At 43.2% G+C, this 18562-nt stretch overlaps 1 protein-coding gene across 1 annotated transcript in view; it reads right to left on the bottom strand.

The window, feature by feature from the left end:
• Window positions 1-18562, bottom strand: part of PHF20 (PHD finger protein 20) — a 135205-nt gene that overhangs the window by 22089 nt on the left and 94554 nt on the right. The window contains exons 14-15 of the mRNA XM_065565232.1: window positions 10768-10867; window positions 7119-7314 (exon numbers count right to left, since the gene is read on the bottom strand). Of these exons, the coding sequence (XP_065421304.1) occupies window positions 7119-7314; window positions 10768-10867 (296 nt within the window). The remainder of the gene's footprint in view (window positions 1-7118; window positions 7315-10767; window positions 10868-18562) is intronic.

The following is an 18562-nucleotide window of genomic DNA, read 5'->3' as shown; positions in this document are numbered from 1 at the left end:
TAGGTACATTATTAAGGAAGGCTACCAATGTACAGAGCTACCTGCAGGAATGTGTTCTAGACCCTGGTGGGGGTTGTACTTCGTGTTGGCAGTAGCAGAAATGAATGCACTCTGAAATTCATTTGGAGAGTCTTTGCTTAGACAGAGCTTCTCCTTTAGATCTCTCCGTAGTTGAGAGAAATAGTTTTGGTGCCTTCCTGAATGATTTAGTCCATTTGGGATAGAGGTTCCGGACACCTTGTAGGAATCATTTTGTAATTGGATGGGCGAAGATTGAAAACCCATCCATTTTATGGTGGAAGGTTGTGATAGCTGCAAGGTGTACTCTGAGTGAGCTCAATGAAAGACCTAATTTTTTTAGTTGAAGTATACAGTCCAAGAGGTGGTGGCTCTGATGTGTTTGTTCTGGCGTGTGAACTCTCTTCCATTTGTGGAGGTAGGTTGAACATATAGTCAACCATCTGCTGTTTAGCAAGACATCCATCACTTCTTCTGAACAGGTCATCTCATTGCCTTGGTACCGTGGAGGAGCCATGCTCTCAGGTGGAGTATCTCCAGGCTTGGGTGCAAGATCTGGCCTGCATCTTGTGACAGGAAATATGGAAGAAGTTGGAGAACGTGCGGCGGACATGCTGCAGGTACAGAACCCAAGTTTGCCCGGGCCATGTGGGGGCTACCAAGATGAATCTGGATTGATTGGTCTTGAGCTTTTGTATGATCCTGGACAATACCCGGGTAGGAGAGAAAGTGTAAAGAAGAAGTGGGTTCCATCTGAGGAGGAAGGCATTGCCCCTGGATCCTGGCCCTAAGCCTGCTCTGAAGCAAAATATTGGACATTTGCTGTTCTGACTTGTGGCAAATAGATCTATTGTGGGGAATCCCCATTGTCAGAATATGTCCTATATCACTGAGGTATTTATTTCCCACTCGTGATTGTGGGAGAACTTTCTGCTTAACATGTCCGTTGTGGTGTTCTGACGTCCAGGTAGATAGGTGGCTAATATGGTAATGTTGTCATGGATGCACCAGTTCTACACTCTTAAGGCCTCAGTGCAGAGGGAGTGTACCTTGCTCCTCCCCGTTTTTTTTTTTTAAATATAAAACATGCAAGCAACATCCATCAGGATTTGTATGGTTTTGTTTTTGATCATGGGCAGAAAGTGTGCACATATGTTGCAAACTGCTTGCAGTTCCAGAACATTTATGTGCAGTGTTGGTTCTGGAGGAGACCACCAGCTCTGTACTGCTAGGTGTTAAAATGGGAAGCCCAGCCCACTAGGGAGATGTCCGTTGTGATCAGTGTTCCCTTTAATTTTTCCCAGGCATGTGCAGAATGAATTTCATTGTATCCACAACAAAATCCATACTGGTGCACATAACAAAATTCATGTGGTGGGGGTTGGGCCAAGGGATTTGGAGTGGGGGGAGGGGGGGAGGCTCAGGGCTCAGGTGAGGGGGGTACGTGAACTCCAGCTGGGGGTGCGGGCTCTGGGGTGGGGCTGAGGATGAGGGGCTGGGACCGTGGGCTCTAGGGTGGGGCCGAGGATGAGGGGTTTGGGGTGCAGGTTGCCCCGGGGCTATGGCGGGGAGAGAGAGGACTCCCCCCCGCAACACCTGGGCTGGTGGGGAGTGGTGCCTCTCCCCTGGCCATGACAGGTCCAGGCTGGGTTGAGGGCGGGTGCCTCTCCCCTGGCTGTGGCAGGTCTGAGGCTGGGAGAGAGGCATCTCTCCCTGTTGCAGCCCTTAGCGCCTGCGCAGCCCTTAATAGGCTGCTGTGCAGCCGCGCAGCTTAGAGGGAACTTATGTTGTGATTATCATTGCGGGGGGAATCTGTAGTTTAGGTGAGCCTCAATGAATTCTAGTTCTTGCACAGGTGTCAGCGTTGACTTTTGAATGTTAATTTGAAGACCAAATTTTGTAAAAAGAAGAACAGGAGTACTTGTGGCACCTTAGAGACTAACAAATTTATTAGAGCATATATGCATCCGAAGAAGTGGGCTGTAGTCCACAAAAGCTTATGCTCTAATAAATTTGTTAGTCTCTAAGGTGCCACAAGTACTCCTGTTCTTCTTTTTGCGGATACAGACTAACACGGCTGCTACTCTGAAACCTGTAAAAAGAGTGGATATCACTGTGGTTGGATATCAGGAAAAACTATTTCACTAGGAGGGTGGTGAAACACTGGAATGCGTTACCTAGGGAGGTGGTGGAGTCTCCTTCCTTGGAGGTTTTTAAGGCCCGGCTTGACAAAGCCCTGGCTGGGATGATTTAGCTGGGAATTGGTCCTGCTTTGAGCAGGGGGTTGGACTAGATGACCTCTTGAGGTCCCTTCCAACTCTGATATTCTATGAATCTATGAATCTATGAGTGATACTGTCTTTTGTGTGGCTTCAACAGCTTCTTCCCGAGTTGGGGCCTTGATTAGACAATCGTCTACATGTGGGTATATCATGAGCCCTTGCTTGTGTAGGTGGGCTGCCACCACTGCTAGAACTTTGGGAAAAATAACTCAGGGAGCCACGGAGAGGTCAAAGGGCAGCACTGTGTCCTAATAGTGATCTTGTCTCAAAACAAATTGGAGAAACCGCCTGTGCGATGGATATATGGTGACATGAAAGTATGCATCATGCAGGTCGAGGGCCGAAGACCAGTCCCCTTGTTCCAGTGCTGGAATTATTGTTGCTGATGTATGGCGACATGAAAGTATGCATCTTGTAGGTCAAGGGCCGAAGACCAGTCCCCTTGTTCCAGTGCTGGAATTATTGTTGCTGAAGTAACCATTCTGAACAGTTTTATTTTGACAAATTTATGTTTCTCAGGTTGAGAATGGGCCTCTAACACCATGTCTTTTTCTGGGTTTAAAAAAATAATGGGAATAAAATCCCTTCCCTCGATTGTACCAGTACCAGTTCTACCGCACCCAATTGCAGGAGCTGATCTACTTCCTGTCTTAGGAGGTACTCGTGAGAGGGGTCCCTGAAGAGGGACAGGAAGAGAAGGTGGAGGTGAACTGGATGGAATAACTGGTGGTGATAATTTCCAGTACCCATTTGTCTGAAGTAATAATTGTAAATAATTGGTGGGGAGAATGGTATTAAATGGTCTGTAAATGGATGTCTGGTAGAAAGTGGTTTCAGCAATTGGAATTGGTCTCTTTCTTGGGCCCCAACCAAACCCTCAAATTTGATGTTTCGATCCAGGTTGTTGCGAGGTGGTAGACTGAGATGGGAGTGGCCTATGTCTTGTGGGTCTTTGCTTCCACCTATGGGGGTCTGGGTCTGCCTCTGTGGCTGTGTGTAGGGCACTGGCCTTGAGCATTGTGATAAGTAATATCTGCCTTGTTTTTGTGCAGGTGTATAGATGCCTAAAGACCAAAGAGTTGCTCTAGAGTCCTTCAATGTATGGAGGGACTCTGTCTTACTTACAAATATTTTTGGACCTTCAAAGGGAAGATCTGCTACAGTGAATTGCACCTCCCCACTTGGGAATCCGGACAGATGGAGCCAAGAGGCCCATCACATGGGTATGGCGGTTGCAATGGATCTTGCCACGGTGTCTGCTGTTTCTAAGGAAGCCTGTACAGCTGTTCATGCCAGGAGGTGACCTTCAGAGATGACTGACCTAAATTGTACCTTTTTGTCTTCCAGGATAAAGTCAATACATTTGTACAGTTTGGAGTAATTTGTATGGTTGTATTTCATCATCAAGGCCTCACACTTGGCTATTCTGAACTGTAATCTCACTGACAAATAGGCCTTACAACCAAAAAGAGCCAATCTTTTCCACTCTACGATATGGGTTGCTCCTTGAATGGTGTTGCCTGCCCCATTTGTTGCCTGCCTCTACCACCAATGAATTTGGCTGGGTGTAGGAAAATAGAAATTCTAGGGCTTTTGATGGGACGTAATACTTTTTATCTGCCCTTTTACAAGTAGAGTGGATTTTTGCAGTCGTCTGTCAGATGGTGTTTGCAAGCTCCATGAGTACCTTATTTATGGGAAGAACCATTTTGGATGAGGCGGACGTGTGTAATATATCCAACAATTTGTGTTGGGATTCAGCAACCTCTTCCAGAGGGATTTGGAGCATGTGTGTGATTCTTTTAAACAGCTCCTGAAATTGCTTAAAATTGTCTCCTGTTGTAGGTGGCAGAGGCATGATGGTCTCATCTGGAGAGGAGGTGCTGTTAGTTGCAGGATTGGCCTCCTGATCCACAGCCTCCTCTGTTTCCTCAAAAGTCTCTTCAGGGAGCTCGTGGGGTTCTGCCTCTGACACTGATGGGGAGCGTCTCTGTTTTTCCCTGGAGGTACTGGTAGGCTTGGAGCAATGTTACCCACTGGTCCCAGTACAGCCACTGTGGTGGGAATGGCATTGGTGGTGGCACCCCCGGATGTTCATACCACCCCTGGAACAGTGTCCTGGCTGTTCCTGTAAATCTGGTCTGACTACTCCCTGTATGGGTGAAGACTGTTGTGATGAATAAACCTCTCCCTCCTCATCCACCTCGCTAGAAAAAGGAGGGGCAGATCTGTTTGGTGTGAGCGTTGAATGCACCGACGCAATATCAGTACCGAGAAGAGGTGACTCTGGTGACACAGCAACTATTAAGTCAGAGAAACTGCTGCATTTCAAGAGATCTTGGTACCATCGGCTTGCATCTGCAATTGCTGCGGTGTCGGGTATTGTTGTGATACTGGGAGGTGTTGCGGCACTGGGGGAATTGGTGCTGATGGTGTCTGTACCAAAGGAGGTAAAGTAGGCTTTGGTACTGCTGTCTCAGAGGTATGCGCCAGAGGGCCAGAAGATGGCGCCGTAAGCTGAGGCGCTGCAGAGTTACTTGGTATTTAATGATTTGCTGCTGCAGTGAGTGCTGCAGTCGAAAGGTCAGTCTTGTCTCTGCCATCTTTCTGAGAGACGACCCACTCAGGGTCTCTGACTTTAGGGGTACTGCAAGATCCTGTTGACTCATAGGTACATAGCTGTGGCACAGTCAGCACCAATGACATGGAGAGAGTTGGAGAATGCTTATTTTTTTGAGATTCCCTTTGTGAGAGAAGTGGTAGCTTTCTTCTTGGGCCTTTTTTTAAGGAGACAGATCCCTCCCATGCAGAGTCAGTGAGGGAGGTCTGTTAGAAGCCCAGGTAGGTGGCTGGGAGGACTTTGGGATCCTGGTTTGGAGGCCAGGCGGAGAGATTTCTTCATAAAAATGAGTTTGAGTTTAAGGTCCCTCACTTTCCTTGCGCGGGTCCTAAGGTTGTGGCAGTAGAAGCACTTCTGGTGTACGTGTGTCTCCCCCAAGCAGCAGACACACTGGGTATGTTCGTCCGAGACTGGCATTGCCTCTCAGCAGGAGAGGTAACATTTAAAGCCCGGAGACTCAGGCATTTTCAGGTGATATTGTCCCTGAGGGGTGAATGAAAATGTAACACAAAAATAATGCTCGTGTTAGTGTGTGCGTGTGTTTTTAAAATGGGGAGAAAAGAAAAGAGACAGGAACGAGTTCTAACTAACCATTCTAGCTACTGCACTATGCAGCTAATCCAAAATCTAAATCTAAGGTAAGTCATGTAGAGGCATTGCTGGAGCTCCGACTCGGACCAAGAGCGGTTCAGAAGGAACAAAGGGGTGGTTGGTCACACAGCACTAGTTAACTGCTGCTATGGGTTAACTATGGGAATAGTGCATGTGCTGCCCAACAAGGCAATGCTGTCAAAATTCTCTGACTAGAGGTGCGGGACGCACAATCACCTTAAGAGGAGCACCAATAGAGACATCACTCAAAGAAGAACATCAAGATATTTCTAGATTTGAAGAAAAAGTCTCTTGAAGATTCTTTAATGATACATTTTATGAGAAACTGGGAGTTAATTTAGTACAATACCTTACAGCAAGATCAAGATACGGTGGAAGTCAAAAGGAAAAAATTCCATAAGCAAAACGCTCTTGTTTAGTTCCAAACCTTAATGCCACAAAACCGATATTGTGTTCCATAGCTGAAGAATCTAAAGATCTAAAACTCTCATGTCCCCTTGTTGTACAACACTGGGAAGAAAGGTCCTAAAGAGCCAGAGATATTTAAGTTTCACCTCCTTTCTATTAAGTAGAAAAGTATTCCACAGAGGTGATTAAGGGATCCCATGGTGAATGGATACATAATATTTCCATGATGCATGACCCTGTATCTTTTTTTTGCAATCCACTATTCAAACACTAAAAGGTATTGCAATTATCACATTTGCAGACATCACAGATTGAGGTGAAAGTAGAAGAAGTTCTAAAAGAGACTGAAGACACCAAGAGCTTTGCTTTCCAAATGGCTGCTGCTATGTGACCGACTGATCAGTGAACAGAGAAACATTTAAGAAATCACACTCTGAAACTGATGGATTTGAGGTTAGGATAATTAATTTTTTCATCCCCAGAACATTAAGGAAACTGGAAAAATGTTGCTCAACTCATAAAAATGCAGAAAAAAGTTGGTTGACTGTCCATATCTACTAATACATATATGTATGTATGAGGAACGTTTTGTAATTTTTCTGGTTGTGTTAGTAACCACAAAATAAAGTTCAAATAGATTATAAAGTGGTGGGCAAGCCACTGAAAGGCTGCTGAGATATTAATGTTCTCATTCCACTATATATAATAGAGCAATAATGAAGATGAGTGAAAAAATAATGTTCCCAAGAGCAAAATTATGGTTTAGTAGTATTGAGATGGAAAAGAGAGATGTGTCAAGAATATCGACATAAGTATTATATACACTTTTCATCCATATTCTGCTTTTTTCTGTATTCTGTATAAATATTCTAGAAAAAATTTCTTCTATACTTTGCTTGCTTGCTATCTCTTTCTCCACATTTCTGTTTGAGTATATCTATACCCCCACAACAATTTTTTTTTTTTTATATAATTTTATAAATTAGTTTCACTGCACACCAAGGAGTTGCAGCTATTTTTTTTGCAAATCACAACTCATCATATCAAACTACATTCCTATATATCCATGGAATAGTATATACAATCAAAATAAATCTGCATTATCAGTTATTTTTCTACTCTTTGAAATCTGTTTCACATCTAGTACATGCCAGCTAAGACTTCAAAACACTGCTTACTGTAAAATGCTCATCTTCAGCTGCAGTCCATGCAGTACTTCTATCACTTTCTGCACATCCCCAAGAAGTTGATGAGTGGCTACAATCTTCTTGGCATTCTGGTGGGAATAATTTTCTTCCAGAAATGCTAAGCCATGCATGTGACCATTACTTAACCACTCCTTCTCATACCAGTATTTTAAGCTGGATCTCTGACCTAAAGCAACAGTAATGAGTGGATTAAAATAATCATTAAGGTAACTTTGGTATGTGAACATTACGGGTAATATTTGTCATTAGCTTGATATCGACTAATATAAACCTTGCACCAGCTTATTGACAGTAACTCCTCTTAACAATAGGACTAGTAAAAGAGTCTATTTGACATGGGACACTCCACTGCCCCAAAGACAGAAGGAACATATGAAGTGGGAAGAACATATAACACCTTGCTCCAGGCCAGGGAATTCTACCCAACTGTAAAGCAGCAGTATTCAATGAGGACTTCCACGCCAGACAGTTGCAACTGATGGACATCTTCATATTTTTGATGTATTCTTATCAACAGATTACTGCACATTCCAGTAACTAAATCTTCAGGCATAAAGACACTATGTAATTCAGTGCAAATGATTTTAAAGAGTCTGTGGACAGACAAACAAATACACCACAGGGCTGTGAACTTCCCCATCACCAGTAGTTTCTTTGATGCCTAATTGGTCACATTTTATAAGTAGAATGTATGTACCAAGATGCAGTCATTGAAATTTACAATTTTGACCAAAACCTCATGCAAATATATGACTATTAATAAAGCTACCCCTTGCTGAGGCAGTTGGGGTATCACAGAAACAGCTGAAATGCGAATGAGTTACCACATTATAAAATAGATGTGATAAACACAACAGTAATAAATTAAGAAGCCAAGCAATGGGGCATCAATAAAAATAACAGGATGGGACTGGAGATGCTTTCTGTCGGGGTGCTAACAGATTAAAACAGAGTGTCTCTCTGAAAAGTAGACTATTCAATAAAAGTGAGCTTGTTTTTGAAGAGTAGAGGTTGGGCTTCTGCAGCTGCCCCGGAAGAGCATGTTCCACAGCCAGGGGAACATCAGAGCAAAGAACAAGTCACCTGTTCATATAAGGCCCAAAAGAGTTACAGCACAGGCCTATCTAAAAGAGGCTCCCAGAGGAATTTTAAAATATAGCTAGGTCAATATCCATTAGGGGGTTTTGACAGCTATCAGGACCAACTTAAAATCAATGCACAACTTTATGGGCAGGAGGTACATAAGAATGCAGAGGGGATGCATGTTACGAACATCAGTGCTCAGTGTGGACATTAGCTATGCTGCTGCTGCACAAGCATGGAAGATCCCCGTTCAGAGTCCTACTAAGGGAACTGTAATCACTGAACCTCCGTCACAAAGCCTTGTATTGCTGTTCAATGGTCATTATGGGATAAATAAAGGCAAAATATTTTCATTCCAAGCACAATATGAATTTCCCTGGATAGGATGTGGTTTGTGGAAAGAGTCAGTTCGGACATACCCAGTCCAAGCTATCAGGGTCCACAGGGCAGGGGAGGAGATGTGCAATTGTGTACCATCACCATGGTGATATGATCATCCAATGTTTAGCGATGACCTCACCCAAAGACCTTATCTATGCAAACACTAAACAACGTGGTAAACAGGGGGGGCAGGGAGCTGCCGCAGGGCTGGGAGGGTGGGGGCGCAAGCTGGAAGTTTCACTTAGGGCGCGAAACTTCCTTGCACCAGCCCTGGGGTGAAGTAATATCTATGTAGCTTAAAAGCTTGTCCTTCACCAACAGAAATTGATCCAATAAAAGATTTTACCTCACAGACTTTTAAGGGATCCAAATCCCTAGGCAATGACACACATTGACTAGCAACAATGTGAGGTCTTGTAGATATGACTAGAACCACTGCAAAGTAGTTCCAGGCACACCAGCAACATTCCTTAGTAAATAAAGCAACAACATGTGGCCAATGATAGGAAAATCTGCCAAATACAAAACAAAAAACAAAAAACCAACAACGATGTCAATTCAGCCTAATTTAAAATCTACAGATCATTTAGGACCCTGACTGGCAGTCTCAACTCCCTAAGACAGACTGAATCTGGACTGAAACCTATCGAGGATGTCACTGATTTAGAGGTGGACTTGGAGCCAAAAGACCATTACCCTTCTGGTTTACTGTTCCCAAAGAAGAAAGGTCAGACAGGGAGACTACCAGGAAGCACTCCTGTCACTTGAAGAGGGGTGAACCTCCATAGCTGACTGGTATCCGCCACTTACTAAGTGATGTCTTGATAATATCCCTTCAATAACAGCAACACAATGGCAGCAAACAACTTTCTAAGTAGCCAGAGTGGGCATAGATCAGAGTATAAAACACACAAACCCTTGAAGGTATCGGGGACAGTGGAGAAGACAGTCTGTCACTTACCCCAAGTTCTGACAATTAAGAGAACTGGAGAGACAAGCCCCAAACTTCTCAATCTTCTCCAAAACAATTCAAACTTGTTAAGAGTGATTATTTGAAGTCTAAATCATAGATTGTAAGTCCAGAAGGAACCACTGTGATCATAACACAGGTCATAGGACTTCCCTGAATTAATTCCTGTATGAACTAGAGCATATCTTTTATAAGAATTCTTTTCAAGAATGGATTTATAAAAATAAAAAAAGATATGGGGTGATGCAATCTGAATAATTTAGATTGTGCACGACACAGAGGAATTTATTTTGATGGCTTCTTACTGAATCTAATGTTCTAACACAAAATAAAATCACAAATGCATTTCAGAGATGAAGGGAGGGAAGAGAGGAGATAGTTATGGCTGTTAGGAAACAACTTCCTGCTGGCTAATTTCATGAGGTAGGACTGGCATCAGCCTTAAACCTTAAAGGAGTCTACAGGACTGCTGTTGATGAGCCTGCCACAGCCGTCAAAACAGGCATATTTAAAATAAAAGTGGTGATTTGTAACAACACTGTCAGGCACAGGTTCCATTATGCTGAAACATGCTCAGAGGCCTGTGTGGGAAAACACCACTGTCAAACATTACATATCCACAGTGATACAATATTAAATTATTCCATTTTCATTCTATTTACCATCTTTAACATTACTTAGTTCAATATTACTTCAATTAATTGCTTTGGTTAACTAAGTTTGAACTATAGCATTACCTAAAGCTTCCTAGCACTTAGTCAATAATAATTTACCATTAGTCTCAAACAAATTTAAAACTCTCAGGAGAGCTCAAAAATAAAACAAACTGAAAAATTAGACAATTTGATCTGTATTTTCCAGTCAGATAGTACACCCCAACTTAAATCTGTGTTAACAGCAAAATTATGTTCTATGCAGAGTATCTTTACAATTATACACATTTAATCCCAACTCCTGTTATGGTTTCACAGAACGCATCTGAATAATGTTGACTAAACAATAACAAATGAAAGCAAATTAAATTCACTTTTTAAAAAAATCCAATAATCTAAAAAGGACAGACAAACTAACAGCAGAAATTACTGGTGTAAGAAAAAAACTATACATATATACTTTGTAATAGATATAAAAAGCTAATAAAATTACTACATGTTTTAGAGTCTGTAACCTTAGAAATCTTTGTACCTGGTGGATCTTGGCAAATATAGCAGGTATATTTCTCAGGTACATTATCTTCCAGTAAACCCATACAGACTCCATGCTGCCAGCACAGACACTCTTCACACTGTTTGAAGTCAAGAATTGCACATCAACAAATGAAACCTCAATACAATTACCTCAATTAATAAGATTAATATGCATATGTATGTATGTAGTGTCTGTGTAACAAAAAAGCCAATAAACTTGAGAAATATAGGCCTAGAAAATGACACCTGGTCCCATCTTATTTTAAGAACAGCAATTAAATTAAAAGATTGGAACTACAATGAAATTTCCACCTTCCCCACTCATTTTTCATAAAAATCACAACCATTTTAGAGTGAAATTAGAGATCATAAAAAGTAGCAAACTGATACCCCTTGAGACCAAAATCCTCTAGTAGATGAGCACATAGAGCAAGCGCTGTTGCAGCCGTATCTGTCCCAGGATATTAAAGAGACAAGGTGGGTGAGATATCATCTTTAATTGGACCAGCTTATTTTGATGAAAGAGACAAGCTTTCCCAGACCTTAAGAAGAGCTCTGTGTAGCTTGAAAGCTTGTGTCTCTCACCAACTGAAGGTGGTCCAATAAAAGATATTACCTCATCCGCATAGAGCAAGGGTAACCACAGTACAAGTTCAAGCTTCCCCTACCAATGTACCTAAAAAACTCCAGAAGTGAGAGAATAGCTGAGTCACCTTCATTCAATCATTATTCAGAGCATCACAATCCAGGTATTATATCGAATGTGAAGAAACCTTGAAGGCAGAGACATGTAAGCCTGGTCTAAACTTGAAAATTAACAGTATTAAACTATATCAGTATTAAAGAGGTACAACTTTCTAGTGTAGATAAGGCTGTAGCTGCATGTTGTGTTTCAGTCTTTTTTTTTTTTTAAACCATGAAAAGTACCCCACTGCAATTTCCAAACAGCTCCTAGAAATTACCACTAGTCCCATTTATGCAGTCTAAAAAGGGGTACAAAGAAACTTACAGATAAATAAGATAACCAAGTCTCTCCTCTAAGGAGTTTCTAAGTTTGATAATGAAAAAGATGGTGGAAGTGGGACAAAACTGCACATGAGGGAACATTATTTACAGGACTGTGTCATGGTTCTGAATATCTTCTTTTACATAAGCTTGTTACAGAGAGGCACAAGAGGAAGAACCCTTCCTGACTCTCCCTATTCCCTGAGTGGCTCTCTCTGCACAGGCCGTATTGACAGGAACAAAGAAGGTGTTTTTCAATCGAATTAGCTCAACCAAATAGTTATAAAATGGCCAGCTCAAACAACCTTAAAAGTTAGTTTTCAGTTGAGTTGGGCTACCTCAATTGAGAAACATGTTTACTGTCCCTAGGGCCACAGAGATTGTTTAGACTAGAGTTTGGGTCCTGTTTTGAGAGAACTGATTCCCAATTAACTCAAGTTATACTTTTATAAATGTTAACTTAGACACTACACAAATGTCTGTAGTTTACTCTTGCGGTAAAAAACTCTAGTCTAGACATATCCTTTGGGACATATCTTCCATCTATGGGGACAACACATGACTGCAAAGCACATTAGAAAGCACCAACAGATTCTGAACACCCAGCTTCATGGTTAGGTCCAATGACCTTGGAGCAGAGAAGACCATGGAAAGGGGGTGGGGGGAGAGCACTACACCAAAGGCAGAGAGGGACATGTGGAAGAAGAGAGACTTTTGCCCCCTGCCCCCCAAATAGACTGCAAGATCCATATACCATGTCTCCAAGGAGGCTGGGATTAAGGAGAGTCTCTCCCACAAAATGGGGAGAGGAGAAGAGGAGGCATTCCTTCACCCTAAGAACTGTAGGGGAAGAGTGGTGGAAAGAAGAGGAAGGAGACAGGTCAGTCAAGTAGGATGGGGTGGAGGGTTGTAAAAGGTAGAAGACATCCCTGGGAGGTGGGTAGGGAAGGAAGTAGTCCCTCTTCTCACCACTAAGACAATGGTGGTGGGTAAGATGGGCAATAGAAATATCAGCTGAGAGGAAAAGACTCCCCATTCAAAAAAAGAAAAAGGCAGGCAGCCCTTCCAAAACGGGTCTCCCCAATAAGGGAAGGGAAGGGAAAGGAAGGAAAGAGGAGGCAGAGAAATCCTACCAAGAGAGGGTCCAGAGGAAAACCAGGGGAAAGGATGGGTTAATGGGAGGAGGGAAAGCAAGCAGAGGAAAAGGGAAGCCAAAGGAGGATGTGTCAAGAACAAGAAGAGAGCTCCAGGCCCTGTCTAAACTAGTAGTTTTGTAAAATTCCCCATGGCTGCACAAGAGTGGAGCTGCAACAGAGATTTTAGGGAACGTGCTAGTGTAGACTGGGCCCACAAGGGGAAAGGGCAGAAAAGTACAAGGATGCTGTCAAACTGAAACCCACTCTGCTTTAAAGCATGATTTAAAAATAGAGTCAAGGCAACACAGGGCAACAAACTAACTGACAGCAAAGTATTTTTCTCCAATTTTTTAGTTCTAGTAATCTCAAGGATTACTGGTAGCAATCACCCACAAAACGTGTTCAGATAGAAGTGGTTTTTAGTTTATGCGCCTTTAATTGGATGTAAAGCAGATACTGAAAAAGCAGAAAGAAAGATTAGTGAGTACAAAAAGAAAGAAAAGTCAAGGAAAAAGAGAAAGATCAGGACAAACAACAAGGAAAGAAGTAGGTTACTTTTGTTTTACAGCAAGTTTATAAAAATGATACAAAAACACACACAGACATTCAGTTTGAGTTCATATACTGAATCAGGAGATATCAAAGCGTGGGACTGTTGCATGAGGCAGGCTGGGGAGATTCTCATGAGCCCAATATCACTATATAAGGGGCAAGGGAAAACCTGTTTTGGTTTTAGATGCTGATGCTGGCTCCTGACATTTTAAAAATACATGTGTTTAACACAGATAAATGAGGAATATGCAAAGCATAATTTGCCACACAGGCAAAATACCCAACTACAGAATTCAAGACAACTGTTTTAACTAAAGTGAATGTTTTGAAATGTCTTAATCTTCTAAAATGCTAAAAGTTGCCTCAGACATTTCAGAGCGTTCCATGGAAGAACACAATGCTTGCCACCCCTTTTTCTACTGTCTGTCCAGTGCTTCCCACTTTTGCTTACCTGGCTACAGACCCACTGTAATAGGTGAGAGGAAGCAGATTGAGCCAGAGTATAGATTAGTAATGGAAAGTGAGCTAAAATAAGGAGCTACAGGTTTTGAAGGAGGAGAAAAGGTGGACAAGGGGGAAGGAGGAGGAGAACAGGACTAAAAAAAATACTAATTAATTATGTATACAAAGGAGGTGAAGAGTGAATGGCCCTCCAGAGTTAAGCAGAGACCAGGATGAAGCCTCAGTGACAATTTGACATAGGTCCATATTTAAATAGATTTTGTTTCAGTTCTAGTACTATTAACTTAGTAATTCTTGCTATACAAATGTACTAGTTAAATGCAAAAACCATGTATGTACCTTTCTGTAACTATTGTATTCAGACACAAACGGTTACGAATTTTATACTATATATTAAACTGTACATGGTCTAGTTGAAACCTTAACATTTTGCACTTCCTGTTACTGGGCCCAATCCTGCTCCAACTGAAATCAGTGGGAGGTTTACTGTCAGCTTCAAAGGGAGCTGCACCAGACTCTGTTATTTAACTGTACCAATATTAGGATTGCATACAATTTTTGTATGTAATCTTTTTGTAAAGAAAAATGAAGATATTCTCCATGCTTAATGGTACTGAACTTCTTAGAGATGAACAGAGTGGGGAAGAGAATATTACTTACTTGTAATTCTGCCTTTTTGTAGATAAGATCTCACAAGAGTCCCACTCACAGGTCGTGCACGCCCATGCATAAACTGCCCTAGCTCTTATGTTTTTGATGCCTCAAGACACCTGTGGGTTGGCACAAAGGCTCCCTGGAATGTGTATGCTCCAACAACAAGCACCTCAGAGGTAGGGTTACCATATTTAACCAATTAAAAAAGAGGACCCTCCACGGGGCCCTGGCCCCGCCCATTTCCCCACCCCCAGCCCCGCCCCAACTCCGCCCCTCCTCCCTCCCTCCCACTCCCAGCCACGCGGAAAGGGCTGCCCGAGCGCTACCGGCTTCACGGTTTGCCGGGCAGCCCCCAGACCCTGCGCCCCCAGCCGGCGCTTCCCCAGCGCAGCTGGAGGGGAAGCGCCCAGCCGGGGGCGCAGGGTCTGGAGGCTGCCCGGCAAACCGTGAAGCCGGTAGCGCTTGGGCTTCGGGCAGCCCCTATGTCTCCGGACCCTGCGCCCCCGGCCCGGCACTTCCCCTCCCGGGCTCCGGTGGCGCAGGGTCCGGAGGCATGGGGGCTGCCTAAAGCCCGTAGCGCTCGGCTCTTAAACAGAGCCGAAGAGTCGGGGAGGAGCAGAGCCGCCGCGGCCGGAGGCTCTGCTCCTCCCCTGACTCTTCGGCTCTGTTTAAGAGCCGGGCTGCCTGAGCACTACCGGCTTCAGGCAGCCCCCTTGCCTCCGGACCCTGCGCCGCCAGAGCCCGGGAGGGGAAGTGCCCGGCCGGCGGCTGGGGTCCGGGGAGGAGCAGAGCCGCTGCGGGAGGGGAAGTGCCCGGCCGGCATTTTCCCGGACATGTTCGGCTTTTTGGCAATTCCCCACGGACGGGGGTTTGATTGCCGAAAAGCCGGACATGTCCGGGAAAAAACGGACGTATGGTAACCCTACTCAGAGGTCCCAGAAAATTCTAGCCAGTTTCTTTCAGATCAGTAAGAAAAGGCAGCATTCGGTCTCATTCTAATTGTCATTTAGAGTGCCCACATTTAAAAAAAACCAGAAAAGTCAGCAATTCCTCCAGGAATGGGCAAATCTCCAAATGACTTTTTTGAGGGCAGATACAGGAGACACCTCAAATCTGAGCTTCCAAATTCTGGGGTAAGGTAGAGGTCTGAGTGAGAATCCTCTGAGGGGATATCTTCAACAATGCAGATTTACAAGTAAGTAGTTTTTTCTTCTTCAAGGTTACAACTGCACAGGATTTTCACTCTTCAAGAGTAAGTGGCTTGGGGAATGACTCAAATAAAAATAATTAGAACGCTCCAAGAAGCAGTGTCAAAAAGAGGCTGGTACCCAATAAAGGAGAGACTCCCCCTCCACCCCCCAATAGGATGATGAAAAACATATACATAAACAGAACTAAAGGATGCACCCTTCTAAAACAGAAACTTTCAAAAGTTGGCCGACTCAAATAGGAGATGTCTCAGTATGTGAATCCAGAGATGGAGAAATAAAAACCCATATGTATTCTTCTGTTAGACAATTTCCCAGACAAGACAACCATAAAGTGTCTAGACAATTACTTAAACAACTAAGTGTTTCTACCAAACTAAGATTTGATGTCCTAGCCAATTTTAATGGCAATGTAGGCAATGCAGCTAAGAAAATAACCCAACGCCACCGAGCTGTCACAACCACCATGGACTTCTCCAAATTGCAGCAATTCCCATAACAAAGCCAGCCATGCACCAGACCCCTTTGGGCATGTCTCTGAAGTATAGACATCACTCTCCTGGACAGAAAGCCACCTCCTCATTACAGCCAGCCAGAGCAATCCACGGTCACTATTTTTGTGAACCAACAACATTAGTTCAACCCTAATAGCTCTTGGTCCCCTCTCCCCCCAAAAAACCTTCCAGAAGACCCTGTAATAGAAAGACTCCAAAATGAAGGAGTAAAGATACTGAGCTACCACCATATGTGGCCCTTTGTGTTTTGCAATAATAGAATTTACCACAGAAATCCACCCCTTGCCGGAAAATTGTACTCCAGCATCTAAGTTTTAATTTCTAATCAAGTTTTACTTCTAGCCCTCATATTTATGAATAGAAGAGCAGTGTAACGGAAGAAATTATATTTTCCTGAGTCTGCAGATAGCCTGAAACAAAAGTATAGCGAGATGTGAACTTTCCCAATTCATCTCTATAGGGCATCTTAAGTCTGACATCTAAGCCTGATAACTGCAAACATTACTATTTCACTGCTGATCATTTTAGGACAACCCCAAAGCTAATTAATGTGCATCTCACTCCCAACAAATTCCTGCGTGTTCTCAAGTACTAACTGTGCCTATGCAGCTGCTATAACACCAGCTTCCCAGCCCCTAATAACTACTACCATGGAGTAAGATGTTATCAATACAAAAATCTGCTGCAAATCAAAGACTGAAAATATGGTAACATAAAAGACAATTTATTATTAAAATATAAATACATGCTACTGTACCGACTGCATTATTCAATTTCATATCACATTTGTAAAAACAGAAAGGTAACTCAGGAGCTATAATTTTAAAAGTATGTCTATATATTCCAATTTATGGGAGACACAGCCTTGGCACTGCTGAGTTTCAGGAACATTTCAGAAAGCAGTCCTTACTGAGACTGCACAAGTACCCTCTAGTGGTGCCTAATTTTTAAAGCAGAGATAAAAAATAATGGTAACAATTTATAATCAACAAGAGGATAATATGATGAGATGGCAGACAAATACACTTTGGCGGAATACAAGGAGGGACTGAAAAATGTTAACTACAGTAAGAAGTCTAAGTTGGATAATATGAAAACAGATTGAAGAGAATCTGCTACTCATGGTGAAACCTCTTCCACTTCTGAGAAAAATATTTAACAAGTAGTTTCCTAGACTGTAATAGGATTTTCCCCATTTCAGCATCCTGTGATCCAAGATGTGAGGATGCAGCATGCAAAAGCCTTTTTGGGTCAAGATGTCTGATATTGCTGGTAGAAGATATGGCAACTCCCATCAAGTCTGAAGAGATATGCATACAAGTAGTGGCTGGCCCAAGCTAAGGCAATTAGTATGACCTAGGACTCGCAAGGAAGCAGCAGCCGCAAAATGTAGTAAACTTACCTACCAAAAATAACCCAAGAACCAAATCTTAAGAGCTCTAGGCCACAGTGCTGAAAGTCTGTCTGATCTCTCCCCATTCTCCCCCCTGCCACCCAACCATGTGCACATTAGTGGTGTGAAAGATATTGGCCAAAGGGTCACTCATCCTCAAAGAATCCAGGCAACCCAAAAGGTAAATAAAACCACTAGTTTTTATCATGTCTTAACTTATATCCACTCTCAATGCTCTTGAGGCTCAAGGGAAACAAAAGTCCTCAACCCCTTGAGTCACGAAGAAACAAAAGCAATCTCTGATCCCTCCCTGCTCCCGGAGGATAAGGTAAGCAAAAGATCTCAAATCCCTTTGCCTCAGGATTAAAAACAAACAAACAGTCTCTAACTGTAAAGACACGAGAAATTCACAACCTAGGGGTATTTAAAAGGCAGGCAGCCAGTTTCCCTCAAAGCTTCCAACAGACCGCACTTGATTTCTTGGGCCTTGGCTACACTTACCCGGTAGTTCGGCGGCGAGCGATCGAACTTCTGGGTTCGACTTATCGCGTCTAGTCTGGACGCGATAAGTCAAACCCGGAAGTGCTCGCCGTCGACTGCGGTACTCCAGCTCGGCGAGAGGAGTACCGCGGAGTCGACGGGGGAGCCTGCCTGCCGAGTGTGGACCAAGGTAAGTTCGAACTAAGGTACTTCGAACTTCAGCTACGTTATTCACGTAGCTGAAGTTCCGTACCTTAGTTCGAATTAGGGGGTTAGTGTAGACCTGGCCTTACTTTATCCTCCTATGTCCCAGACTTGTTTCCTGCAAGGTTAATGAGACTCAGCTACTTTTAAATCCTGCTCATTAATCCTTATGTCCCACCACATA

This window comes from Chrysemys picta, chromosome 13 (genome assembly GCF_011386835.1).
Source record: "Chrysemys picta bellii isolate R12L10 chromosome 13, ASM1138683v2, whole genome shotgun sequence".
Lineage (NCBI taxonomy): Eukaryota > Metazoa > Chordata > Testudines > Emydidae > Chrysemys > Chrysemys picta.
This window is presented reverse-complemented; position numbering and strand designations above follow the sequence as displayed.